The sequence below is a fragment of the Gallus gallus genome, chromosome 1, assembly GCF_016699485.2.
Source record: "Gallus gallus isolate bGalGal1 chromosome 1, bGalGal1.mat.broiler.GRCg7b, whole genome shotgun sequence".
NCBI classification, from domain to species: Eukaryota; Metazoa; Chordata; class Aves; order Galliformes; family Phasianidae; genus Gallus; species Gallus gallus.
In genome coordinates, this window is record NC_052532.1 from 13,233,421 (window position 1) to 13,257,381 (window position 23,961).

Here is a 23,961-nt window from a genome sequence, read left to right on the forward strand (position 1 = left end):
TGATGCTTTAGGAGAACAAGTTCTTATGGAAAAACTCTATCAGCAATGAAACACAAGAAAATTAGCAGCCAGCAGTTCATCACATGCAGAAGTATGCAAACACTGGGTCATGGGGGAGTAACCTTCATGTAGATTAATGGGGGAACTCATGACAGTAGGGTAACCTGCTCCAGTGTTGCAGAAGTGTAAGAAACCGGTGGGAATGAAAGCCCTGATGGCTCTCTCCCTGTGTGTTAATGTCAGGAGGAAGAACGGGCAGCTGAAATAACTCAAACCATTCCTAGGGATCTTGTATACTTCAGGTCAATAGTCAAACTGACATCTGTACATGCAAAGACACACTGTCATTATAGCTGCATTACTCCTTGAGGTCCACTGTTCTTGTATTACTCAGCTAAAGGTCTGATGTTACCACAGACTGTCTGGATATACTCAAGAAGTAGCCAGGAAAATTACCACAACATAAACACTTTAATCACTATGTATTCAAATTGAAGACTCGGGGACAATGGCATTTTAAGCCTTATTAGCTACCCATTACATAAATCAGACACTGTTTGGGCCTCAGCATTTCCCCAAACGATTCTAGTTGCAGCCTGTCAGTTCACGCTACTTACGGCTGCTACTGCCTCACAGGGCTACAGCCCCAGCTTGATAACAACCGGCATAACCACAGTGAAAGCTGAACAACCAGCTCAGCTAGGTCAGCCTGTGTAGGGAAATCAAGACAACAACAAGCCCAGAACATCAAAACCTAGCACCGAGGCTCGTGTTCCTTAGGGGAAAGCTTCCTGGGACGCAGAAAAGCAGTGGGCTCCAGACCCCAGACTCCTCTACAGTGAGAGGTTTAAGGAGATAAGAAGGCCAACCATGTGCTTTTAGAACATTTCAGCATCCTCAAGGACAAAATGCTACACCTCTGGAAAGCAAAGCGCTAAAGATATGATTTGAACCACAGCAAGAGACCAGAAATGCCACACAAATGGTGACAATGGCTGCTTAGTGCCCAAAGTCTTTAAGATCTGATGGCCAGAACCCAACAGAGCCCCTAAACAAGCACCCAGCTCAGAGAACCAGGCTCAGTTGTGGCAAAGTCTGGGAAGGCGTCAGTCTTTCCAGCAGAATTCCCAGTATCGTGCTCAGCCATCTTTACCTTTCTAACTGCAAGGATATTAAACAAGCTTCAAGCAAACTTAACCTGCCCACAGAATTTTGTACAGCATGACTAACAAAAGCACACCAACTCTGGGCAGATCACTCAGGCAGCAGTAGTATGGTATAGCGATCAGAGCTTAAGCCCTGAAGTTACCAGATTTTCTCCTGTTGGACTTAGAGCTTTCCTTTGCTGAAATGTGATTATATTAATATCCCAATATTGTACCAGTTCCCCCCACAAATCTAATTTTAAGCTTAATGAAGCTTTTAGCACAATACTGCTGAGCCAAAGCCCTCAGGTCTGTACAAGGAGGTATATGCTATCTCAAATCAACATGCTTTATCAGCTACCAACAGCTGCTCTGCTTGGGTGAAACTCCACTCTCTCCCTACACTCCTTCCATTTCAGAGATGCTTGGTAGTTCTCTGCGTATCAATCAATAAAACAGTTCAGAAACACTGCTAGAAGCAGTACTGGAACAAGTATCTTGTGTCCTGAGAATGCGTGGAATTGCCATAAACCAAGTATGACAACATGTGACTATGACTACCAGAGGAACCCTGAGAGCAGAGCTGATCTCCAGAGAGTTCATTCAGCATAAACTGCGTGTCTGAAGCTGTACCATTAATCACCTTACCTTTATTGTTCCTACAGCAGCTAGTGAAGCAGTGTGTCATTTATGAAAGTTCTGTAAGATAAATAAACACATCTATTCACTCAGAACGCTTTCTAGTACACATGGGGTAGAAGGTACTTTAAAAGTCTCTCTGAAAATCTGTCTTCTTTCGTGAAAACTTAATAATAATAAAAAAAAAAGCTATAAAACCAAGCCAGCAGCCTGACCCAAGTCCAGACCTCAGCCTTCCCCAACCAGACCAACACCGTGTGACTGCAACAGATACAAGAACTATGAAGGTACTTTCTGCTGAGTCACCACTAAGTAACAACGGTAAGAGCACTTTTTCCTAATTCCTTATCCTTGTTTTACTGCTATCCAACGTCCTGTCGCAGGAGCTGCTGGGCCATTGGCACGGCGGGGCGCGATGCACGCAGCGCAGCCCGCAGCAGCGCAGTTCTGTCGCGGTCGTCCCGGCGGCTTCCCCTCATCCCCTCAGCGGGGTCTGAACGCTCCCAGAGCTCTCAGACTGGAAGTTGAGAAACGCTGAGTGAGGCAAAGGTTCTACCCTCCGCCAGAACACGGGATAAAGCACAGATCAATCGAGCTGTTGGGAAGACGTGTGGGCTGAAAGTAGCGCTACGAAGTGAAGCACTATTGCAGCCGTCGCTAAATGCCTCCTCGCACGGCCGCTCGGAGCCACGCGGCCCGCAGAGCTGGGCAGCACGCGAGGAAATGACGGACCCCCCTCCGCCTCCGCCGCTTCCCCCCTTCACGATCGCGGTCCGCCCGCGCTCCGCGCACCGCCGCTCGTCCCGCAGCTCACCGCGCGCCACATCCCCTCGGCGACCGCGGGGCCGGCGGGGGGGCGGCCGGGATGGTGGGGCTCCACGGAGACCCGCGGCTCTTCCCCGCCCAGGGACGGCCGAGCGGCAGCCGCGGGCACCGGGAGGGCGCGACGCGCGGCGGCGGCGGCGCTGCCCCTCAGCTCGGGGTCCCCCTGCGGTCACAGCTCCCCGCTCTCCGCTCACCTCCACCCGTTACCTCCTCGCACCCGCCCGGCCCGGCACAGCGGCCGCGCACCCAAGGTGAGCGCCCGGGGCGCGGGGCGGGCGGCGGCGAGCAGCCAACTCCGGCCCCCGCCCCTCCTCCTGCCGGCAGCGGGCGGCCGCGGGCGCGGCTGGGACTCGTAGTTCACCCCGCGCCGGCCCGCGCCGCGCGCGCTCCCGCTGCGGCCTACACGTCCCGGCGTGCCGCGGGGCGGGCGGTGCCCGCGGCCTGAGGCGCCTCAGAGGTGCCCCGCGGTGCCCGACGGCCTCAGCCGGGAGCGGGTCGGGCTACGGTAGGCGGCTGTCACTGGGGGAGCCGTCAGGCGCCATGGGGACGTCAGCGCCAATCGCTCACCGCTCTGCTGCCGTTCCTGTTTTTTATTTTACTTTCCTTTTATTTTTTTTATAACCTGCCCCAGCTTCTCGCACTCCGCTCCGCCGGCAGCGGGAAATGGCGGGCTGAGCCCTCACAGCACGTGTGAGACGGTGCCCACGGCCATGTCGACTGCAGGAAGTCGGCTCTGGGAGCTCCGGGGTTTACTTTGGGATTTATTTTTGTTTTCCAGGATTGTTTTGAAAAAGCAGGCAGCAGTGTTAGAATTGTGTAGTCATTAAGGTTGGAAAAGACCTCTAAGACCATCTGGTCCAAGCATCAGCCTGTGCCCACCGTGCCCACTGACCCACATCCCTCAGTGCCACGTCTCCACTTTCCTGAACACCTCCAGGGACGGCGACTCCACTGCCTTCCTGGGCAGCCTGTGCCAGTGCCTCACCACTCCTGCTGAGAAGAAATTGTTCCTAATATCCAACCTCCCCTGGTGTAACTTGAGGCCATTACCTCTCATTTTATTGCTGTTATGCAGGAAAAGAGTCTGACCATCCTTGCACCACAACCTCCTAACAGGCAGTTGGAGCCATAAGGTCTCCCCTGAGCTTCTTCTCCAGACTGAGTGATCCCTTCCCTCACCTGCTCCCCATCAGACCTGTACTCAAAAACCTACACATCTTCATTGCCCTTTTCTGGATGTGCTCCAGAGCCTCAATGTCTTTCTTGTAGTGAGGGTCCCAAAACTCAGCACAGCACTCAATGTGTGGCCTCACCAGTGCCGAGTACAAAGGAGCAATCACCTCCCTGACCCTGCTGACCACACTATTTCTTATACAAGCCAGGATGCCGTTGGCCTTCTTGGCCACCTGGGTACACGGCTGGCTCATGTTCAGCCAGCTGTCAACTAACACCTCCACATCCTTTTCCTCCATGCAGCATGCCAGCCACTCTGCCCCAAGCCTGAAGCCATACTTGGGGTTCTGTCCTTTAAGAAGTGTACAACATACATTAGGCATCGGGCACAGACATGTGCCAGTAATGCAAATGAATGCAACAGCAAAAATGTCTGAAGTGCTTCATGTTGGTCAAACACCTCAACAGACTCACAGACTTCTGCTGCATCTTTTTCTCATTTTTAAGGTGCAGATTTTTGCTGTCCCTGTCTGAACTGCTTCATGTTGGTCAAACACCTCAACAGACTCACAGACTTCTGCTGCTTCTTTTTTTCATTTTTAAGGTGAAGATTTTTGCTGCCCCTGTCTGAGGAGTGCACCTCTCCAGCCAGGCCTCAGTAGTCTGGGTGACTGGATGTGACTTTGTGTTCATGTCAGTTTGTAGAAGATACACAGCTATTCCAGTGCCGGAAGGAGGCCTACTGGAAAGCTGGAGGGGGACTTTTTATATGGGCAGGTAGTGACAGGATGACGGGGAATGGCTTTAAACTGGAAGAGGGCAGATTTACACTAGATATTAGGAAGAAATTATTCACTGTGAGGGTGGTGAGACACCGAACAGGTTGCACAGAGAGGCTATGAACACCCCCTCCCTGGAAGCATTCGAGGTCAGGCTGGATGGCGCTATGAGCATCCTGCTCTAGTGGGAGGTGTCCCTGCCTATAGCAGGGGGTTGGAACTACATGATCTTAAAAATCCCTTCCAACCCAAACCGTTCTATGATTCTATGATTGTCTTGTCAATAAACAGGAATAGTAGTGAGATGTCCACATAGATCTCACCCTTTGGTTTGAAAGTTCTTACACACTGACGCCATGACAAAAAATGTAGAAATGAGTGTCCACTGGAATGTAATATTTTGAAAACCCTAAAATGATTCCTTATCAATTTAGGTTTTTTTTTTTTTTTTTTTTTTTTTTTTGGTGGTGGTGGTGGTGGTGTTGTTTTTTGTAGCTTAAAATTTTGAATTAAATTACTTCAAACTGAAGTACAGTACTTTCAGTTTTGTCAAACTGCAAAATTTCAAGGTCTGAACATTTCAAAAGTTGCTTTTCAAGTAAGAGGTTTGTTATAAGCAGAGGTTTTTATAAGCAGTCTTCTCCCCAAGAGAGTGTAACAAAAAGGCATTTTGAAGGAAAAAAATTCAGAGTAATAGAAATGCACAGCATCCAACAAACTTCATATAGGGTGGTGCTTGATGCTGGGGTTGCAGAACTGGGTAAATGGAGGTGCTTTGGGAAAGACATCTTTCTGATGCAGTTTTACTTATCCAAAAGTTTATCTTTTTTTGTACTGGGAGATCAATAGAATGTGTAAGAGCAGAGGTGTGATGGGCTTAGGGAGGTGTGGCGTCACCTTTGATGTACTAAAGTTCTGAATTGCTTTATTACCAATAAAGCACGCATTGCAGTAACACACTACAGATAGAGCTGTAGAACTGGAGTTAGTACAGAGTAAATATTGCACAAAGAAGAGGGAAAGTAGAAAACTTAAACTGGGAAATAGCAGTGTAAAAAATTTCCTGCTAGAAAATCCACAAGAGTATAAATCATTTTAAACCTTACAGTAATCCACAGTGAGGTTTATATTAAACTAATTGTGTCAATAGCTGCGTTTAAATACATGAACTAAAGCTGGTTTTAATTTCTTGTGTGCATTTCAGCACGACCCAAAGGAATGTTAATAGTTCCTTTTGTTGCTTCTTTCCAGCATTGTCTGGCAAACTGGTAAAAGACACTTCAATGCTGAAGTGCTGAACACAGGAGAAACAACATGAAAAGTGGCTGTTCGGTCAAAGCAGAGGATGGGAGGGAAAGTCAGTACAAGAAAAACAGCATGGGAAATTGGAGAGGCTGAAACATTCCTGTGGAGGAGTGTTGTGGGCAGCCAGCTCCTGGCACACACCGCCTGTGCTGGGTGGTGACAGGGCCCCAGTGCAAGCACCAGAGGCTGCGGAGCAGTGGGAGAACACAGGGAGCTGCAAGGTGCTGCTGAAGGTCAGACCCAGCGTTCACTGTCTGGAGCTTCAGGCATGGGACCATGCCATTCTCAGCTTCCTTCTTCCTCAAGCAATCAGTGACAGGACTATGATCCTAGGAGCCAGAGGGGTGGGTGTGGAAACTTCTGGCACTTCTCAGTGGGGTGGGCTTCCCACGCAGGACAGATGGCAAACTGCATCACATGGAGTGAGTCGCGCCCAGCCTCTCCCTTTCTAGACCCAGAAGTCTTCTCTTGGTTTGAATTCATAAGGCAGAACAAGACACGTGCATTTGGTTGTAGAGCCTCATGAACATCCTAGGACAGGTCAAACTAGTAAAGTGAAGATGGATATTTACAGATTGAAATAGAACATGTTAACATTGATGAGGATTTTCCTGATTTCAGTGGCAGTTGGCTTGGTTCTCCAAGCACTCCTGTTAATTAGTGACTACCTGTGTCCTGTACAGGTACATTATCATGTCAGGCTTTATCATTGAGTGTAATAGCAGGTTTCCTAGAGGAGGCTCAAACATGAGGATATTTTCCTCTTCACCATGAAAACTTCCTTGAAAGTGTTTAAGTGCACATGCTTTAAAATGTCCTCTGAGAAGGACTGGATTTAAACAAAGCTGTGCGCCTATTAGTTTGTATGGAGTGACAGATACAAACCAGATGAGTAGCTCTGCATGTGCTGCTTCTAGACAGTTGGAGCAATGTGCCAGCAGAAGGCTGTCAGTGCATAAGGAAAGGAGGACCTGGGGCTACCAGCCAGCTCATGCTATCAGCGGCAGTCTAACGCAGAAGCACCCACTAAATCCATTACTCTGCCCAGTGCCTTTGGCCCAGAAGCAATCAGGAAAGAAGCCATGCCCTTCTGCAAGAGTTTCTTTGCCGCAAACTCTTTGACAGAGCTCCTCTGAGCAGTACAAAGCACAAAGCCTATACTCCCTCTTTTTTTTTTCTTTCCTTTCCACTAAAGAGGCTTTATCAACTTGTTTTCTTTCAAAATAAATACAGATTCAGACTATTAATCCAGCAGTTACTGATGTCCTCTTGGATAGCACTCCTCCACCCCTGGAATGCTGTTTTTACTGGACACTTGCTTGCTGGGTCAAACTCTTCCCATCAGGCTCCATGACAATGAGCCATGCCTACCTCCTTAGGCCAGCTACCAGATCAGTCCCTTACTGGTTTAACTTGGCCTCGAGACTCCCTCAGCAGCCCAGGTTTGAGATCACTCCTTTATAGAATCATACAATCATAGAATGGTTTGAATTGGAAGGGATTTTTAAGATCTATAGTTCCAACCCCTGCTATAGGCAGAGACACCTCCCTCTAGACCAGGTTGCTCACAGCACCATCCAGCTTGGCCTTGAATGCTTCCAGGGAGGGGACATCCACAACCTCTTTGGGCAATCTGTTCGGTGTCTCACCACCCTCACAATGAATAATTTCTTCCTAATATCTAGTCTAAATCTGTCCTATTTCAGTTTAAAGCCATTTCTCCTTGTCCTGTCACTCCCTGGCCATCCAAGAAGTCCTCCCCCAGCTTTCCTGTAGGCCTCCTTCAGGTACTGGAAGGCCACTATTAGGACCCACCGGAGCCTTCTCTTCTCCAGGCTGAAGAGTCCCAGCTCTCTCAGCCTGTCCTCGTAAGGGAGGTGCTCCAGCCCTCTGATCATCTTTGTGGTCCTCCTCTGGACCTGCTCCAACAGCTCCATGTCCTTCTTGTGTTGGGGGCCTCAGAACTGGACACAGTACTCCAGAAGGGGTCTCATGAGAGCAGAGTAGAGGGGCAGAATCACCTTCCTCAACTTTCCGGTCATGCTTCTCTTGATGCAAGCCCTTGTTGAGCTCACACCTAATTAAACCTTGTGGTTGCAGAGCTGAACTAAATGGGGTTTGTGTGCCAGATGCTGTAGTTTGCGGCCATTTGCACGGCTGCCGGTGGCTGGCAGTGTGGCTGCTGCTGAGCATCCTGCAGCAGAGCCTCATGCAGATCCTGCTTGCCCATTAATGGATAAATAATGAGATGGTGCTGGGGCAGCAAGACTACACAGTGGCATTTGCTCAGAAGAGTTAGCAATTGAATGAAACATAGAACCATGTTTATAGCTGCTCTTGTGTTTTTTCCCAAGTGTTTTCTTTTCTAGACTAAACAAACTCTCTACTTGGAAGGTTGTGGTCCTTAGGGTCTTGTTTTTACCACTGTACTCTGAAATCTCTTCAGTTTGTTTACATCTATATTTAAGTGAAGGGCTCAGCAGCTGATAACTACTGTGTACTTCAGCAGCACTGGAGCTGCATGTATGTTTTTTGTGTTTTACTGTAAATGCTTCTATTGATACAATGCAAAATGACATTTTTCGATATATTGCATGCTGTTGATTCTCTTCCCCTGGTTTTGCTGCCTAGCCAGGTGTTTACTCAGTTGGTGTGCAGGTACCTCATTTCCTCTTTGACAACATATTGTCCTTTATTGTGTTTGGTTCATTATTTCATTTCTAACCACTTCTCTAAATTGTTCTGTTCGTGCAAAGCCTGATTCTGTTCTTCCAAAAACTTGTGCTTCACTCTTTTCTTGTAGTTGAGGTAATGTCACCAGCTTTGGATGAAGCAAGCACAAGAGAAGACTATTTAGAGGCAAAATTACACTAACTTTGGTTTTCCATTGTTCCAGGAAGCCAGCAGGTAAGAACGTCATTCTTCTATATTTTTATTTCATCTCTTTTACATTTTCCTTATCCTCCTGGAATATGGGTTCACGTGCTGCTGGGAAAATGGGAAAGACCATAAGGCATACTAGAGGTATCAATGTTCATAGTTACACATGGCGAAGTTTTATATCAGTAGATAAGCTTGTCAGTACATTTTATAGCACTGTCACTGGTTTATTGCCATTGATTATGTGATGTGTCACCCTTGTTGTTTCACAAGCTATTTAGCATCAGATGATTCATTACTTTCAGTCATATGGGAGGAAAAATAAATATGCATATACTGAAAACACCGGATGTGGATGTGGCTTTGTGTGCTGTAGGAATGGAAGAAAATTAAGGACAAACTGCATGGAATTGGAAAGGACAAACAACAAAATCACTTGGACATCTACCAGTGGGGATGATTTTCTTGAGATAAGCATATCTATAGCTTATAGTCAGCTCTAGTGAGATGGCTTGAGGGATTCCTCTGTGGTCATGATTGCAAACACTATTCAAGAGAAATAAATACAATTGTGAAAAGCAGCTTCTTTGGCTATGCCGGCCTCTTCTCTGGAAAGTGAACTCAGACTATTTGCCTCATTGTATCTATCCTGCTGTCCATAAAATAAATGAATTCCTTACCCTAGCAACACAGTAGCTGCACATGAATTTAGTTTGAAATATTACTCATGTATTGGCATATTAGGACAAATAAGATTATCTTAAAAAATATGAGTGTTTGTTAATATCTTGCATTTTTGTTTGTTTAATGGGTGAAACTTTCTATTACAATATTTTAAAATCTCTTGCACAAACATTAAGATATTATGTCCCTTAATAAAATCACTTATTTCTTCCTGTTCTTTCCCTGAATAGATCCTTTATCTTGTTTCAAGTTCTGAAAGCACGCACGTGAGCTGGGCTCTTGCAGCAGGTTTCCTGTTTTGCCAAAGGCTGGTTGCATAATTTTGACCAAACCAAGGTTTTGACTTGTTGGTCACTGAATGACCTGCTTTTTTTTTTTCTTCTCTATTTCTCAGGTTCTTTTGACCAAAAAACTCTCAAAAGTTAAACACATTTTATGTATCTGGGCATGGATTTATAACAAATGCTGTACTGGTTCAAACCAGGATCACTGGTTTCAAACCAGTGCCAAAAACAGTGGCCAGAAGCAGATGTGCAAGAAGACTTAAGGGCATAACATATGTATGATATTTTGTTTTGATACTTGCCCATTCTATACCCGCCCCTGCTGTCATTAGTTCAGGAGATTTCCTGAATGTGTTGTGGTTTGCTTACTTAGTAACCCACATGGATTTCTCTTCCAAGTACTTGTTAGTCTCCTCTTGAATCTAGGAGAACATTTCATAAGTGTAACACAATTTAGCAAGGCCTGCCATGTATGTAATCTCTAATACTGTGTGAAGAAACAGCGACTTCTATCTCTTTTGAGCCAGGCCCCTTTTGTGCTGTGTGGTACTCAGAGCTCGGAAACACCGATTCATGCCAGTATCTGTCCTCAGACTTGAGACGTATTTTCATCCTGAATGGTATTATGCTTGGACAAAGCTGTGAGGTGTAAACTGATGCCATAGGTGCATGACATCTCTGTGTTGGGTTTGCAGATAAAGGAAAGTGAGTGCGTGTATTGGTCCATGGTCCCATTTCATTCCTTGCACTGGGACGACCTCCAGGAAGCCTGGGAAGATCTCTGTTTACCTCTGCAGATACTGCTGATTTCAAAGTGGTGTGATGTACTAAATATATGTGAAAAAAAATACCATCAATATTTGCATTACAGTGTAAATATTTAGTAAAAGAATTTGGCTTATGATTTCTTGGAAAGCCTACATGGCTCGAGAAGTCTAACATCAGAGTCATTTGTTGACATTATTTTTATTGAAGCATGGATCTTTAGCTTGGTTCACCATAAAGTGAAGCATTTTATTTATGATAATAGACAGTTTAGGGCTATAGGGGCATTATAACGTTGCTGGTGTAAATACAACTTTATCAGAAGATACAAACATGACCCGCAAGAGAAACAAACACCTAAGAGAACACAATGAAACGTTCACTGTTTACAAATCACTCCATTACTACAGACACCAAATGGCAGTTACTGTAAGTAAATCAGTTGCAGAGAACTGACTACATTTAGAGAAGGAAACGGGAACTTCTGTTTGGGGCTTCATCCACAACTGCTTAGTAGAAAAAAGTTTCATGTCAAGCATTCTTTTTTTATCCACAAAACAATGCTGACCAACAGACATATAAAAGAATAAGACTGAAAGATATCAACGTCTTTACAACTACTTTTGCAATTATCTTCTTCATTAGGTACTTGGATTTTTTAATACATTTTGTCAGAAGGTATATAGCCCAAAAGTCAGCAGCAAAAATATTACAACAACAAAACAAGTAAATACAGTGCCAATGTGTCATGTTGTAGAATACAAAGAGGACAAACAATGATAACTTAATCATATAAAATGACACAGAGCTGAAATACAGTGCACTTAAATACCTATGTGACAAAAAATGTTAAATTCTGTACTTAGTATGTACGTTTTTAAACATAAAATCTGAAAAGTCTTTGTGCTTAAACTTTTTTCCTGTTAAACAGAATTAGTTGCTTACTTCCAATACTGCCACTGTAACTGATATTACAACAGATCACAATTTTCACAGACACGTCAACATTAAAACATTTACCTATGAGAAAATAAGTCACTTCTCATTAGTTCACAGTGCGAAAAAGTGGTGTACACTCTGTCTTGAGAAAGGCTTTCAGTTATTCATCAAGCCAGTTGCAGAAAAGTCCTGAAACCAGATGCAGTGCTAGGTTTAAAGAATGGAAAGCAACACATCACATGTTGGGAGGAAAAAATAAATTTCTCATTTCTTCATGGATATCGTCTAAGTGACCTTCGTCTTCTGTTGTAGAAATGCCTGAGCCCATGTTGCCGTGAAAAATTCATCATGTAATTTTGTTTGCGAGTGCTGTTAAAATCAAAGGGCGAGGGGAGGAAGAGAAGAATGTCAGTTTGTTATAGATACTTAGATTTCTTCTGGAGCAATGAGCTAGTGGGACAGATTCTTCTTGATTCTTGCATAATTTTCGAAGCCTGTGTAAAGTAGTGTAAAGCGCACCCTTGGTACAACAAGGTCCAAGGCAATTGAGAATCTGTCCCACTTTGCTTTTTATTTACTGTTCATTATCTTAGAGAAAGGTTAAGAGCTTTCAGCTAATTAAAGCTTGAGATGTCTGGGGCCATATTCACTAAAGCTATATGCACTTAATACCCTCTCAATATAGGGTGTTTCTCTACTGCAGTCTTATACTCCAGTCACCTTCTGTCTCAGAACATCAATTGCTGTATCTTGAGAACAGAGGAAAAGCTTTACTTCATTATCTTCCACCTTTACCATAGAGGAAATGAAGTATAATGCTTTTATGCAGATTTAATATTTCCCTCCCCTATAACCCTCATCTTAAACTGAAGCAAGATCTGGGAAGTCAGCATCATTACATAGGAAGAGACCAAGTGGGAGACTGCATCCTGATTGAAGGAGAGACACGAGTTCACACCTGTGTGGAGAAAACCCATCTCGTTTATGTTTCTGCTTCTACTGAGAGAAGAAAAAGCCATGAGAGGGCAGCAGCGCACAAGGCTGCTCAGCCTGCGACTTTGGTACCTGAAACCTATCTAATGCCAAAGGGTTGGATCCTACGTTCAGGTAGGTTGTCATTTTGTGAGTTTTCCCAGTCTGTAAAAAGTAAACACACGTGCTGTAATTGGTTACACTTTCAAGTGCATAAGCTTGTTTTTAGTGAATATGGCCCTTAGGAAAAAGAAATAATTGCATGCTTTGCAAAATAAGTATGATCCTCCAAAGGCAAAGATAGCTTATGCTTTGTACCATGACAACGTCATCTACAAAAATATGTGTAACAAAATTATACCCTTTTCAACAGCTAATCTAGAATCTTAGTGATAAAATTAAACAAAAGCAGTTGTGTCAAAATCTAGAACATAAACCACCCATAAATTGCAAGCTGTCTCCAACTAGTTTGAAAATGTCTTCATCCAATTTTATGAAAAAATGAAACTACTTTTTTTTTTTTTTTTGGCCACTGGAATGTACACACAGGAATGAAACAAAGCCAGCTCCAGATGACAATGGATGCATCCAACACAACTTTTTGCACTCTTGTTTAAGTTAGTGCTCTAGAGCATTTGAGTTTGACTTGTCCTTGAATTTCACGTGACTTTTTCAATTGAAAACTTCTGTGCTAATTTGTAAGTTTTGTGTGAGAGTGACAGTGATCAGTTTGTATGGTTTTAATGCTATTTGGTAGCTTAAGTGCAAAGAAGCATCAAAGGCCAGCCTTTATTCTAATCACATACTCTGTGCAGCATCACCCTCAGTGTGCTCAGTGCATCACACCAACCCCAACTGGCGTTGCTTTGGGCCCGTGGGACAGAACGGAGCCTGGCAACGTGTCTGGCTGAAACATTTGCCGTTTTTGGAACTAGTTAATTGCAGGACTGAGCTTGGCCGTGAGATCCTCAGCGTAGTCAAAAAAAAAAACCAACCACAAGCAGCCAGGGCACAATGAGTTGCTGTCCTTGGTCCTGGCCCCACGTGATGCCCCGCTGCCTTTCTCTGCTCACATTCATCTGCAGCTCAGCAGAGGTTTTCACCATTTTGGACGCTTCTAGGTATGCCTGGCCTATATTTCACTTCCAGTGCCTAACTGTTTTGTAACTGGCACACGTGTTGTGACGAAAACATTTAAAACTATAACCAAACACAAAAATGACAAAAAAAGAAAGGAAAAGAAATGTATGAGAAAAGGAATAAAGGAAGGCTTACCTAAAATTAAAAAGTGATTTTTTAAAATGTATATTCAGTCTATTTTTGTTATTTTATGAGATGATCAAGATGTTACAAACAAAGAAAATATATATTCCTTGTCTTGCATGGACCACCACAGCAGTGCAATGTGTGAAAAACAAGAAAAATCTAAACTCCCAAGAACTAAATGCTGTGGTTTTTTTTTTGCTTGTACTGGCATGGTTCAGACTTGTTCTCAACGAAGGCTGAGATAGGTTTCCCAACTGCTGGGTTGGATGCTACATACGTAAAAACCTCCATGCTGCTACAGAAAGCAGCATGGTTTTCACTCCTGTTAGAGATAAATTGGTATATCCTATAAAATACAGTACAGTATCATATTGTACTGTATTGTAGTTGTAGGCTGATATTCACAAAATAAGTCTATATTAATTTCTCTCTATATTAATTTCTATATAAATTCTCTGAATTAATTTTATTTACTGGTAGGAGAAGAAGCACTGGATTACAGAGACTAGGAGCACTCCTCCTTGTGGAGGAGTCACTCTGACTCTTTAGCAGATCATTTTGACTACTGTACATTTCCTAGAGCATCGTCTGAACTAAAGTCTGCAATTTAGAATTTGTGGAAATAGGACATAGCCAAATTCAATGAAAAATATAGAGTAAAAAAAAATTAATATATCTAACATCACTCATTTTTTCATGTTTTTCTTTTTGATTGACAGGGCACAGTAGGAACCAAACAGAAGAAATAATATTTGGATAAGAAAGCCAAATATGAAAGGAAAAGAGCAAAGGCATGGTCTCAAGGCTACGCTTCTGTTGAATTCTGTGGCAGAATTACAAATTATTAATTAGGAGAATCAAGAGAAAATTGATGTGATCATTGGCTCTAGTGAGGTCAAGACTTCAACCCACAGCTCAGTCATGGTGTTGGCTACTAGTATCTAACTGTGGCAGCACCCAGCAGCATAGCTGCAAGTAACAAGAACTACCTGGCACAATCTTACTGTGTGTCTGAGAGACGCATTCCTATGGCACCAGACATATTCACTGACGTGTGATACCTGGCCAAGGCTTCGGCTCTGTAGTCATTAATTACAGAAAAGAGCGGGAATTCCCCCTTGGAGCTGAGATTGCCCATGCAATAGGATTGGTGCCCTCCATTTGTAGAGCTTATTGTGCTGGAGCCCCAGTAAAACTGCCATTGCAGTGGTGAGATGCTGAACACCTTTGGCTAACGTTAGCTTTCCCTGATACTCCCTGGGGCAGCGCTGCAGGGTCAGGGCCCTAGAGAGCTGTGTGGCACATCTCAGAGAACACAAAGGATTTTCCATGGACCTGTCACCCACAAAACTTTGTGAAAGTACTGTAGCTGTAGCAGCAAGTTACATTTCATATTGATTCAGGGAAAGTACTTACCTTATTCTAGTGTAAAACCAATGACAGCAAACAATGAAATACAACACAAGTTAGAAAATGCCTTTCAATGCATGCAGCACTGTGATTAGTCATAAAACCCTGATGAGGTTTAGAGGCAATATAGGATTTTTCATCTCTTTTGAAAATAAAAATTGAACAAATTATTTCCTGATATTTTAAATCAATGTTTATATTTTTATTTTCTATACAATTCAGCATGCACTTTTTAGAAACATAATAAAAATGTCATAAAAGCACAGACCGCATCAAATTAAATTTGGCATAAATGTTGTGAATATTCAGATAATTACCAAATGTTTCAGTATTTCTGTTCTCTGTTATAACTGTGTTTGTACTTTAATTTAGATGCATTTTTCAAATAATTGCTTTTTATTAAAAAATAAAGCAGATGAAAATGCTTTTCCACATAAACACTCTTTGCTAGAGCTGGGATATATAATTTGTATTTTAATGTTGCAAAATAAGGATAAGCATTCTTTGCACCAAATGCAACCTGAGTTCCTCACTAAATCATTTGTGCCAAAAGTGTGAGACTATCTTGACAATGAAGAGCATGGAGTGATGACCATGGAGGGATTTGTTCCGTTTCCCAACAATTAACCATAATAAAGTAGGTGGGGTAATATTACTTGCATTCATTGCACAGCTCCAATTCCCATGGATTACATCATGAGTTTTGGGGTACAAAGAAAGCAACACCAGACCATTAGTATTCAGTTTATCATTGCCCTTTTATTCTCAATATCTTTTATCAGAATTCAGATTTGAAGAAGTCAATAAAGGCCTTCCCTGAACACAAAGAAATGGTAGTTCAAGGGCACATGCAAAGAAGTGTGTGGTATCTGTGCAGCAGACAGGCTGTGAGCTCTCCTTCAAGAGAGGAACAATGTGCAGATGAAATGCAGAGTTGGAAACGGGCTGTTCTTAGGGCATAAATGCAGGGACACAAACAAACACTCTTAAGTCTGGAGTAAAATACATTTTTTTATCCTAAGAAGAGCCACAGTCATGGAACACGTGAGGGTTGTGCCCAAAGCTTTCTTTACAACTGCAGAGAAAAAATGTGGCACTAAAAAGGAATTATCAGCACTAGCTTTAAAGGGACCAGACCTCTTGCTAACTAATATCTTCTTCCATCTCATGATAGGTACCAACTGTTATTAAAATAAGTTGGCCAATGGTTAGTTGGCAAGATAGATTTAATATACCCTATACTCAAAGCAGGTACTGCGTTGGAAAGAGGTGCTCAATGTGAGCACTATTTGCAGCTGCCATACAGCATTAATAAAACTGCTTTTTAATGAGTGATTCAAACAGTTAGTTAAAAAGTGGGGTGATCCTGAGGAATGTACAAAAGCACTCATTCAGCCCTTCTTATCATCGCTATGTATTTTGCATGGACAAATAATCTGCAGGCTATTTTTCCCCCCAGCAAAAAAACAAAGAAGCAAATAGATTGCTTCCTGGAAATGTGTTTGCTGGTAAGAGGAGGATGTCCCTTGATTCAGAAATCAATTAGACTGAACAGTGCTGTGACCCTGGCTATGTATCAGCTGTGGGCTGCATCTGTGCTATAGCGTGGCAGCTGGGCTCATGACAGAATTAATTTCAAATCTCTGGATAGCTAAGAAGAGTTGAGGCAGGTAAACAGGTATCACATAGTTGCCCCTGGGTGGACAGTCTTTGTGGAGGACTGTAAAGAGGAGCTGAGACATTCCTCACATTGACTGGGGAATAAAACCATGAAAATCCTGGGCAGTACTACAACCCTACTGACCCTCTCTACCTGCAGGCAGTGCTTTCCTTACTTGCCTTCCTACTCCAACCCATAGTCTGCCCAAGGAGAGCACAGTTAACTTGCTCTTGGGCTGAGGGGAAGCTGGCAGAGCTCTGCACATTGCTGGGTATGCAGGCAGCCAAGCCAAACAGGTACATGGAGTATGGGAAAATGTTTGTGATTCCTACACTGCTCTCTGGGCTGACAAGATGAGTTGTATGGAAAACAAGGAATTTCTCTGTGGCCAAAAACACACCTCCTGTTACAGGTCAGCTTCTTGCTATAATGCCACACAGGTGTATGCAGTGGCGATGTGGGTTCGTAGAGCACAAACAAGCATTAAAACCCATAACACCTGTGAGCAGACCTCACATGGGGCCAAAGAGGTTAATCTGGATGGTGGCCAGAGAGGTGTACATTATACACATGTCTGTGTACATTAGCTGGAGTCCCTCAGGTGGGTGGAGGTGTGGCAAGGTTATGAGAGGACAGAGAGCGGGCTGTGTGAGAAACAGAGGACCAACACCTCCCAGAGCCAGGGGTGCTCTTGCCCTTCTGAGCCAAGGTCAGAGTGCCAGCAGAGGTAACTTCCAGTTTGAGAACTACAGAAGTTTCTTAAGGTATCTCAGTTTTAAGAAAAATAAGCCAGGCAGAAACTTACTGAGTCCATATAGAATCAATGGAAAATTACATAATGACAACACCTTGCTGAATTATTTTAGTTCAGGCCATGCCTCTCTGCTCTCTTACTGCGTGGGTGAAGAGGAGCACCCACTGCCTCCTCTCTAGATGGAGAGCTGACTCAGTGAGTCAGCCTGCTTGCCCCAGGGCTGGTGGGGTTTCTGTGCCTGGGGTAACAAAGATTCCCATTTACAGCACCTTCCTTTCTAAAACTCTGTTTTTTGTTTTGGTTTGGTTTTTATTCTTTTCCAGTTTAAATTGAATGGAGATTTGCCTCTGATGTGTCTTTCTAAGAAGATTCTTCTTCCTTGCCCACTTTTTTATTTTTCTTACAACCATTGAAAATCCCAGGAAATTCAGAGATTCAGGCCCACACACGTCATTGGAAAGTGAAGCAATATTAAGAATTAAAGCTAAGTCCTGTCGTTGGGATTCATGACATGTCTTAACGTAGCTGATAGCCCTGGTGTGTGCAGAATCACCTAGAGCTGGTGCTAACAGATAGAAGAAAAAAAAGGGAGGAAGCACTACCTGTCCACCTGGTTCCTGTCCTAGGCAAGGTGTGAATGCTTGCTATAGCATTTCAATTGTTTTTCCATTCTAGCATAAAACGTATCTTATGATTGAATTGCCACAACTCAACTTGTCTGTTTAGTTTATAACCTGGTTATTTCATTGACAAAGAAGTTCTTCAGAATTCAGCCTAAGAATTCCTTTTTATAAATCTATCATGTTCCTACTTATGCTTCCCAGATTAATGGGTAATATTAGGCTCTATTTTTTCCCCACATGCTTATTCCCTTTTTATTTTAATTGCAAAGCAGAAAGAAATTGAAATATTTCATAACCAGCAGTTCCCTTATCCATGGTTTCTTGAACGCTGTGAACCTCCTGCAGGTTTATGATTTTTCCCATCTTTAATGGTGCAGCATCCTACAGCCACTGATTAACTAAGGCAGGAATCACATCCATCCCTTTGTTCCTTCAAGCTTTAAGCTTAATGTTATGGAAGCAGAGCCCAGCAGGGTGTAAAAGCAGCAGAGCGTGTACAGTTACTCAGTGTTGGGACCAGTTTGGCTTGGGGTTGATATGAGTGCCATGCAAGCTGGTGCTGCTTGGTGGAAAGAAGTACAGGGCTAACTGGCAATCAGATAATCCACTTTTCTACTGTTACAAAATATTACTTGCAGTTTCTCTGCTAATTCAGATTTAAAGACAAAAACCTTATAATTACACATTCTGGATGTTATTCAAGCCTGATGTCTCGTTGGTTTGTAAATTATTCAATAAAAGGAATGTTTGAACCTATCTATGGAGCAGGCACGCCTCTCTCTGCCAACCACTGTCAGCGATGAGTTCCCGCCCGTGAAGCCACTAGCATTTCACTTCTACTGGAACTAAATTGTTAGAGAAAAAGCAGGTCATCTCTTCGTGACGTAACACAGGAAAATGGGTTAGCTGCGAGCGAAACCCATCTTAATAGTGGGAGAACCAGGAGGGTGAAGACACTTTACTTGGTAAAGTCTTGACAAGGGGATGAATATAGCTCAGACCATAGGAACCTGATATAGTGAACCCTGTTTCTGAACAGTATCCTTCTTACTAAAAAAGGAAATGAATAAGGCATTAGTTGCTAATGCAAATTTTTCAGAGGCACAACAACATTACTCTGTGCAAAGAGCAATACAGCAGACTCTTGTATCTTTGAAAGGATATAAATCAGCCTTACATGGCAGCACAGTATTGAACAGAAATATCCTTTTTTTTATGCTCCAGCAAAATATATTTCACAGTCATTGCTACACTACAGGAACACACCAATACTTGGTGGTGATAAAGCCCCGCTTTCCCTCCTGTGTTTTTCCATGAGGCACAACACCTACCCCTGCTGTGCCACATATTTCATTGCCATCTTAACTGCTGCTGGTTGCAGTCAGGGCAAAGCATTAGCAAAGACTGACTCTCAAAGGTTTCCCTGGGCCAAAGTGATTCTTACTGAGCTTAACACTTGTGCCATGCTGGAGGTATTTCTGAGATGGGGTGGGATGAGGTGAAGCTGATACTCACAGGACGACTTCTACGTGGTCCAAAGCCCACTGATCATGACCTGTTCCGTTGTGACGGGGCTGCCACCAGCGCAGTAAGACTCCTTTCATTCGTGCTTCCCTGTCATCACAAACACAAGAGCTGTGAGAGCTCCAGACTACCAAAGGCTTGCACTTCTCTGTCTCCCCCCAACAGGAACTGAGAGCAAAGCCAAAACACTATTTGTACACCCCTAAACATCAACAGGCTGTAAGCACAAAACATTCAATTAAGTACTAAGTATATTTTCCTCTTATCCTTTAAACACATATTATACTTTTTCCCAAGTATTTGATAAGCACTCTCCTGATCTTCCTTAATCAGCCTTCCCCTTACACTTCCTTCTTTGCCTACCCTCTCATCAACCTTATTTTTCTTGCAGTGATGCAAAAATAGTCTTTCCTACCATAAATGTATCTTGTGCATTTAGACGTAATGAAATGTGACGGGGTACTCACAGGGGAACATTATAAGACACTCTTTGGGCTTGTATAAAGTCCTTTGGCTGATGCTGTGCAATTACTTGCCATGTAATTCCATTATTTACACTGTATTGGAGGAGCACTGCCTTGTCTACAGTGTTAGGATCACTTAGATTGGTGTTGCAGCTGTCTGTTTGCGAAATGCTTCCAATTTGCAAAACAAACATGATTTTGCTGTAAAACACAGAGAGAAAAGGTATTTTCAGTACCCAAAAACTATCCAGACAAGAACAATTGTACTTCCTGGTTTATTGCAGTTAATTAAAAATTAAAAATCAGGATTCTCAAGAATCATTACTTTTAACATGTAAAATAAGTTGTAAAATACAGCTCCTCTTTCAAAGTAATAATCTGCTGTGTACAGCATATTTCCATATATTTGAAGGCAACAGATCCGATTTTACAATGTACCTGCACTCAAATGAGATATACAAATAGAACGAACATGCAAATGAATGTATGAAAAGCTAAAAAGGAGCAAATAAAAGTTGAACAAAGTACTGAAAAGATTTCTAATGTTCTACCTAGGCATTCAAATAAGAAACAAAGAGTCTGATTTATATCTGGCCCATTTGCTGATTCACTCTGTTTCTAATAATTCTTTAGACAGCTAAAGACAAAACCAGTCCAGAAAGCTGTCATTCTGTTAAGGGTCAGTACAGGCTGGTTACATTTGTTTTTGTGTGGCTAAAGAGATTTAGCGGAAGAAAAAGATACTCATTTTCATTTCCAGGTGAATATAATTTTATTTGACAACTGAAACAGGAAAATGAGCCCATAATTACTGATAGCATCTTTACTCATGACTGCCATTGGAGGCACATGCAAACGTGGCATTTGTTTTATCAGATCAGGCACTGGTCCAGGCAGTCTGGTATCCAGTCTTTGCCAGTGGCTTCATCGTCAGTTCTGGCTTACAAGGCAGCTCTCTGTTGGACATGATGAAAACAGCTGACCTTTTCATTTGACATCGCTTCCTCCTCATTCTATCTCCCAGATCAAAGTCACAAAGCATTTTGTTTGTCTGCCAACCGCATCTGACTGCATGGTAAAGCCAAGTTAGTTTATCCTCCTCAATACTGCCTCACATGGCTTCACGCGCATAGAAAAAATTTCCTTTCTCATGAGCTGCTGAAGGAACATTTTATGCTCAAAGTATTACCTTGCTCGGGTGAGATCCAGAGGCTTAGTCACAGCTTGTCGTACTTGACATCCATTAAAATAGAGTGAATCTCCGTGGGCATAGGGTGCCAGCTGTCCACATCCATTCCCTATCACTCCCCCCTGAATGGTTTCCCAGTTTATTTCAGTGACTCTTTCAGATTCAAAATTATCTTTAATATAACTGGGTAGATCATGGCTAAAAACAGAGCAGTCGTCACCTAAAAATGAAACAGTGAAGTTATAAAACACAAAGAAATAGAAATAATTGGGAAAATTCAGTTACAATCCACTGTAATTACATTTATGTTAGTGGCTCAATACACAAGGTGACTGTAGGCTGAATATGCTTCAGCAGATCCATTAATAGTTTGCACATTGCTGCACAGCATTCATTTTTATGAAACTGAAGCTGCAAATTTTAAATGTTATTTTTTACAGCAGTACAACTTCAAGGATTGCAATAGAGCTTCCCCTATTTTCCATTGATGCCAACATAAGAAACCTCAAATTGATGCTTGAGGGGAAATGTCTTTAAAATTGGGAAGGAATCTGATCTCATAAAGTTATGAGACTGCCCTGGAAGGCTCTAAACACTTTGGCTCCACTCCCATAAAGCAGTTACGATGTAATGAGGACACTCCAGTACCATTAGACATGTGCTTATCTGGATTGAGGCATTAGAGCAGAGCACCCTTTTGTGACTGTGTGCAGAGCTGAATCCCCTACAGGTGCCATCAACTTCTGGATCCCATGTGCACTTCCCCTGGGAGTGACTGCGCCCTTGGAAGGAGTAGAAGGCTGAAAGCCATATCTGGGTAAGCAGGTAGCCACCTCTTGGCTTCAATGAAGATTGAATGGGCTTTAAATACAGTGCCAGACAGAAGAGACTACTGATTCAATTCAGGAAGAATAAATGAAGGGAACAGCTGTTACCTGCAGCCCTGTCAAATTATGAACTTAAAGGCTGTTATTCAAGCACTCCAGTGATGAATTAAGACAGGATATATTACTCTATCTTTTTGTTTAACTTTGAGCTATATTAGACTGCAGCAGTTGTATAGAAATTCAAGAAAAGAAACCTTGATATCCTTCATCACAAATGCAAATAGCTCCAGTTGTGCAATATCCTCGACCACTGCAGAGCTTAGGGCACGCTTCCCCAATGTACACGTGATCGATCGCCCAGCTTTGTTTCTCCAGTTCTTCTCCTTTCTGAATCCACCTGAACTGAGTTGCACTGCAAATATCAAAACCCAAAGATGATATTATGACATCTAACAGTTAAACACATTTGTACAGAGAACTTCAAATTTGCCAGCATAAGATGGAATTTAAAGAAGAATTGCACGAGAGGGTTGTGACTTCAATAGCCAGAAAGACCCAGCCTGAACGAGTCACAACCATATTATTGGCAGTAGCCACTTCTACTTAAATAAGCTTTCTCAAAAACATTAGTTCTACATCAGACCTAAATCCAGCAATAAAGAAGCATTTTAAATTCACCAGTTGTTCCAAAGCTAACAGTGCCAGCAAGACAGCTGACATTTTATATGCCCACAGTGAGCTGACCTTTTGGTAGCCTACCTGGAAGAGACATGATCAGGCAGCTGGATAGTTATTCTTCTCCACATGGAGCTGTTGACAGAGTTATAGATGGTAGCTTCGTGGAATTGAAATGGGGAGCAGCCAATGCTATTAGATGAGGAAGGAAGACAGTGTGTCTGTACAAGCTGCCATGAATCTGTCCTATAAGAAACAAAAAAAATATGTTTTTAGAACTACAGACAGAATAATGAAAGGGAAACAGGGAATCTCTAAAGGTCACGACGCCACCAATCTTACTAAACAAATCCAAAGGATTGTCAGCAATAGTTTTTGTACACTTTGTAGCCACAGAAAGACAGGAGCTGAGAGGATGAAAGCCTGGTGCAGCCATGGAAAACTTTCCATGCTCCGTATTTACATACAAGCATTTAAGTACAGAATGTGCCTTCAATTTTACAAATTATAATGCATGATTATACTACAGCACAGTGTTGTTACAGATCAAAATCAGAATTGAATAATCTCCACCTGATTACAGTTTGGTCCTAAATGTACACTCCTGTACAATACTGAAACAACAGTATCCCATGAATGTGGTTTTCTGTGAACACATTTTTAACAGTAACGTGCATGACTGTAACTGCAAGCTCTGTCAACATCTGGGATAAATTATGAAGTTAATTTATGGGAGTTATGTACAGAAATCCCAGTGCTTGCAAACAGAATTTGTTCAGATCCTGTTACAAGATGGACATCAAAGCAAATGCTTTAATAAATAAAAGCCCTTGAAGTTTTTAATAGCACACTATTTTTTAAGTCTGTACATTCTGCTCTCATTTACCTTGCATCCTTAGTATACTCCAGCATCACAGAGTGGAGGTCCCCACAAGATGATGCCTCGCAGCCAACCACGATCTATAGCACAAATAAAATTGGCAGCTGTAACAAGTCAGGTAGACATTTAATGTGATATATGACGAAGTGTTGCTCTATTTTTTATTTTTTACAGGTTGCATAAAAGAGATTGCAAACGTAGACCTTGGAAAAAATCCATCAGAAGAGGATGGATAACAAAAGACACAGTACTTCAGGTACTGCTTAATTGTACCGCATTGTTATTTTCAAACAGAATCC

General features: G+C 42.7%; 2 protein-coding genes and 1 long non-coding RNA gene across 9 annotated transcripts in view; 1 reads left to right on the forward strand and 2 right to left on the reverse strand.

The window, feature by feature from the left end:
• The window catches only part of SLC26A5 (solute carrier family 26 member 5), a 34,737-nt gene extending 31,860 nt beyond the window's left edge, over positions 1-2,877 (reverse strand). The window contains 2 exon segments of one of the 4 annotated variants that reach the window (NM_001079477.2): positions 1,794-1,844; positions 2,804-2,877. Coding sequence is in view for 1 of the 4 variants with exons in the window: in XM_046931916.1 (XP_046787872.1) it covers positions 1,794-1,833 (40 nt within the window). In the remaining 3 variants the exon portion in view is untranslated. 4 annotated transcript variants of the gene reach the window in all.
• LOC112533002 lies at positions 1,556-15,504 on the forward strand. 2 transcript variants are annotated; one of them, XR_005847477.2, is made up of 3 exons: positions 1,556-2,105; positions 8,670-8,773; positions 14,376-15,504. It is a non-coding gene; the product is annotated as an uncharacterized LOC112533002 (long non-coding RNA). The 2 variants fall into 2 exon arrangements; XR_005847480.2 differs by lacking the exon at positions 14,376-15,504 and adding an exon at positions 9,020-10,654 and having other exon boundaries at positions 1,701-2,105.
• RELN (reelin) overlaps positions 10,662-23,961 on the reverse strand; it is a 273,059-nt gene continuing 259,759 nt past the window's right edge. Inside the window, exons 58-65 of one of the 3 annotated variants that reach the window (NM_001305123.2) lie at positions 23,669-23,742; positions 22,867-23,028; positions 22,362-22,519; positions 21,281-21,500; positions 20,095-20,292; positions 19,619-19,717; positions 15,073-15,078; positions 10,665-11,787 (exon numbers count right to left, since the gene is read on the reverse strand). In NM_001305123.2, coding sequence (NP_001292052.2) covers positions 11,691-11,787; positions 15,073-15,078; positions 19,619-19,717; positions 20,095-20,292; positions 21,281-21,500; positions 22,362-22,519; positions 22,867-23,028; positions 23,669-23,742 — 1,014 coding nt within the window. In that variant the 3' untranslated portion in view covers positions 10,665-11,690. Of the gene's footprint in view, positions 11,788-15,072; positions 15,209-19,618; positions 19,718-20,094; positions 20,293-21,280; positions 21,501-22,361; positions 22,520-22,866; positions 23,029-23,668; positions 23,743-23,961 lie in introns of those variants that run through there. The other 2 variants (XM_004934740.5, XM_040701261.2) reach the window with 2 other exon arrangements.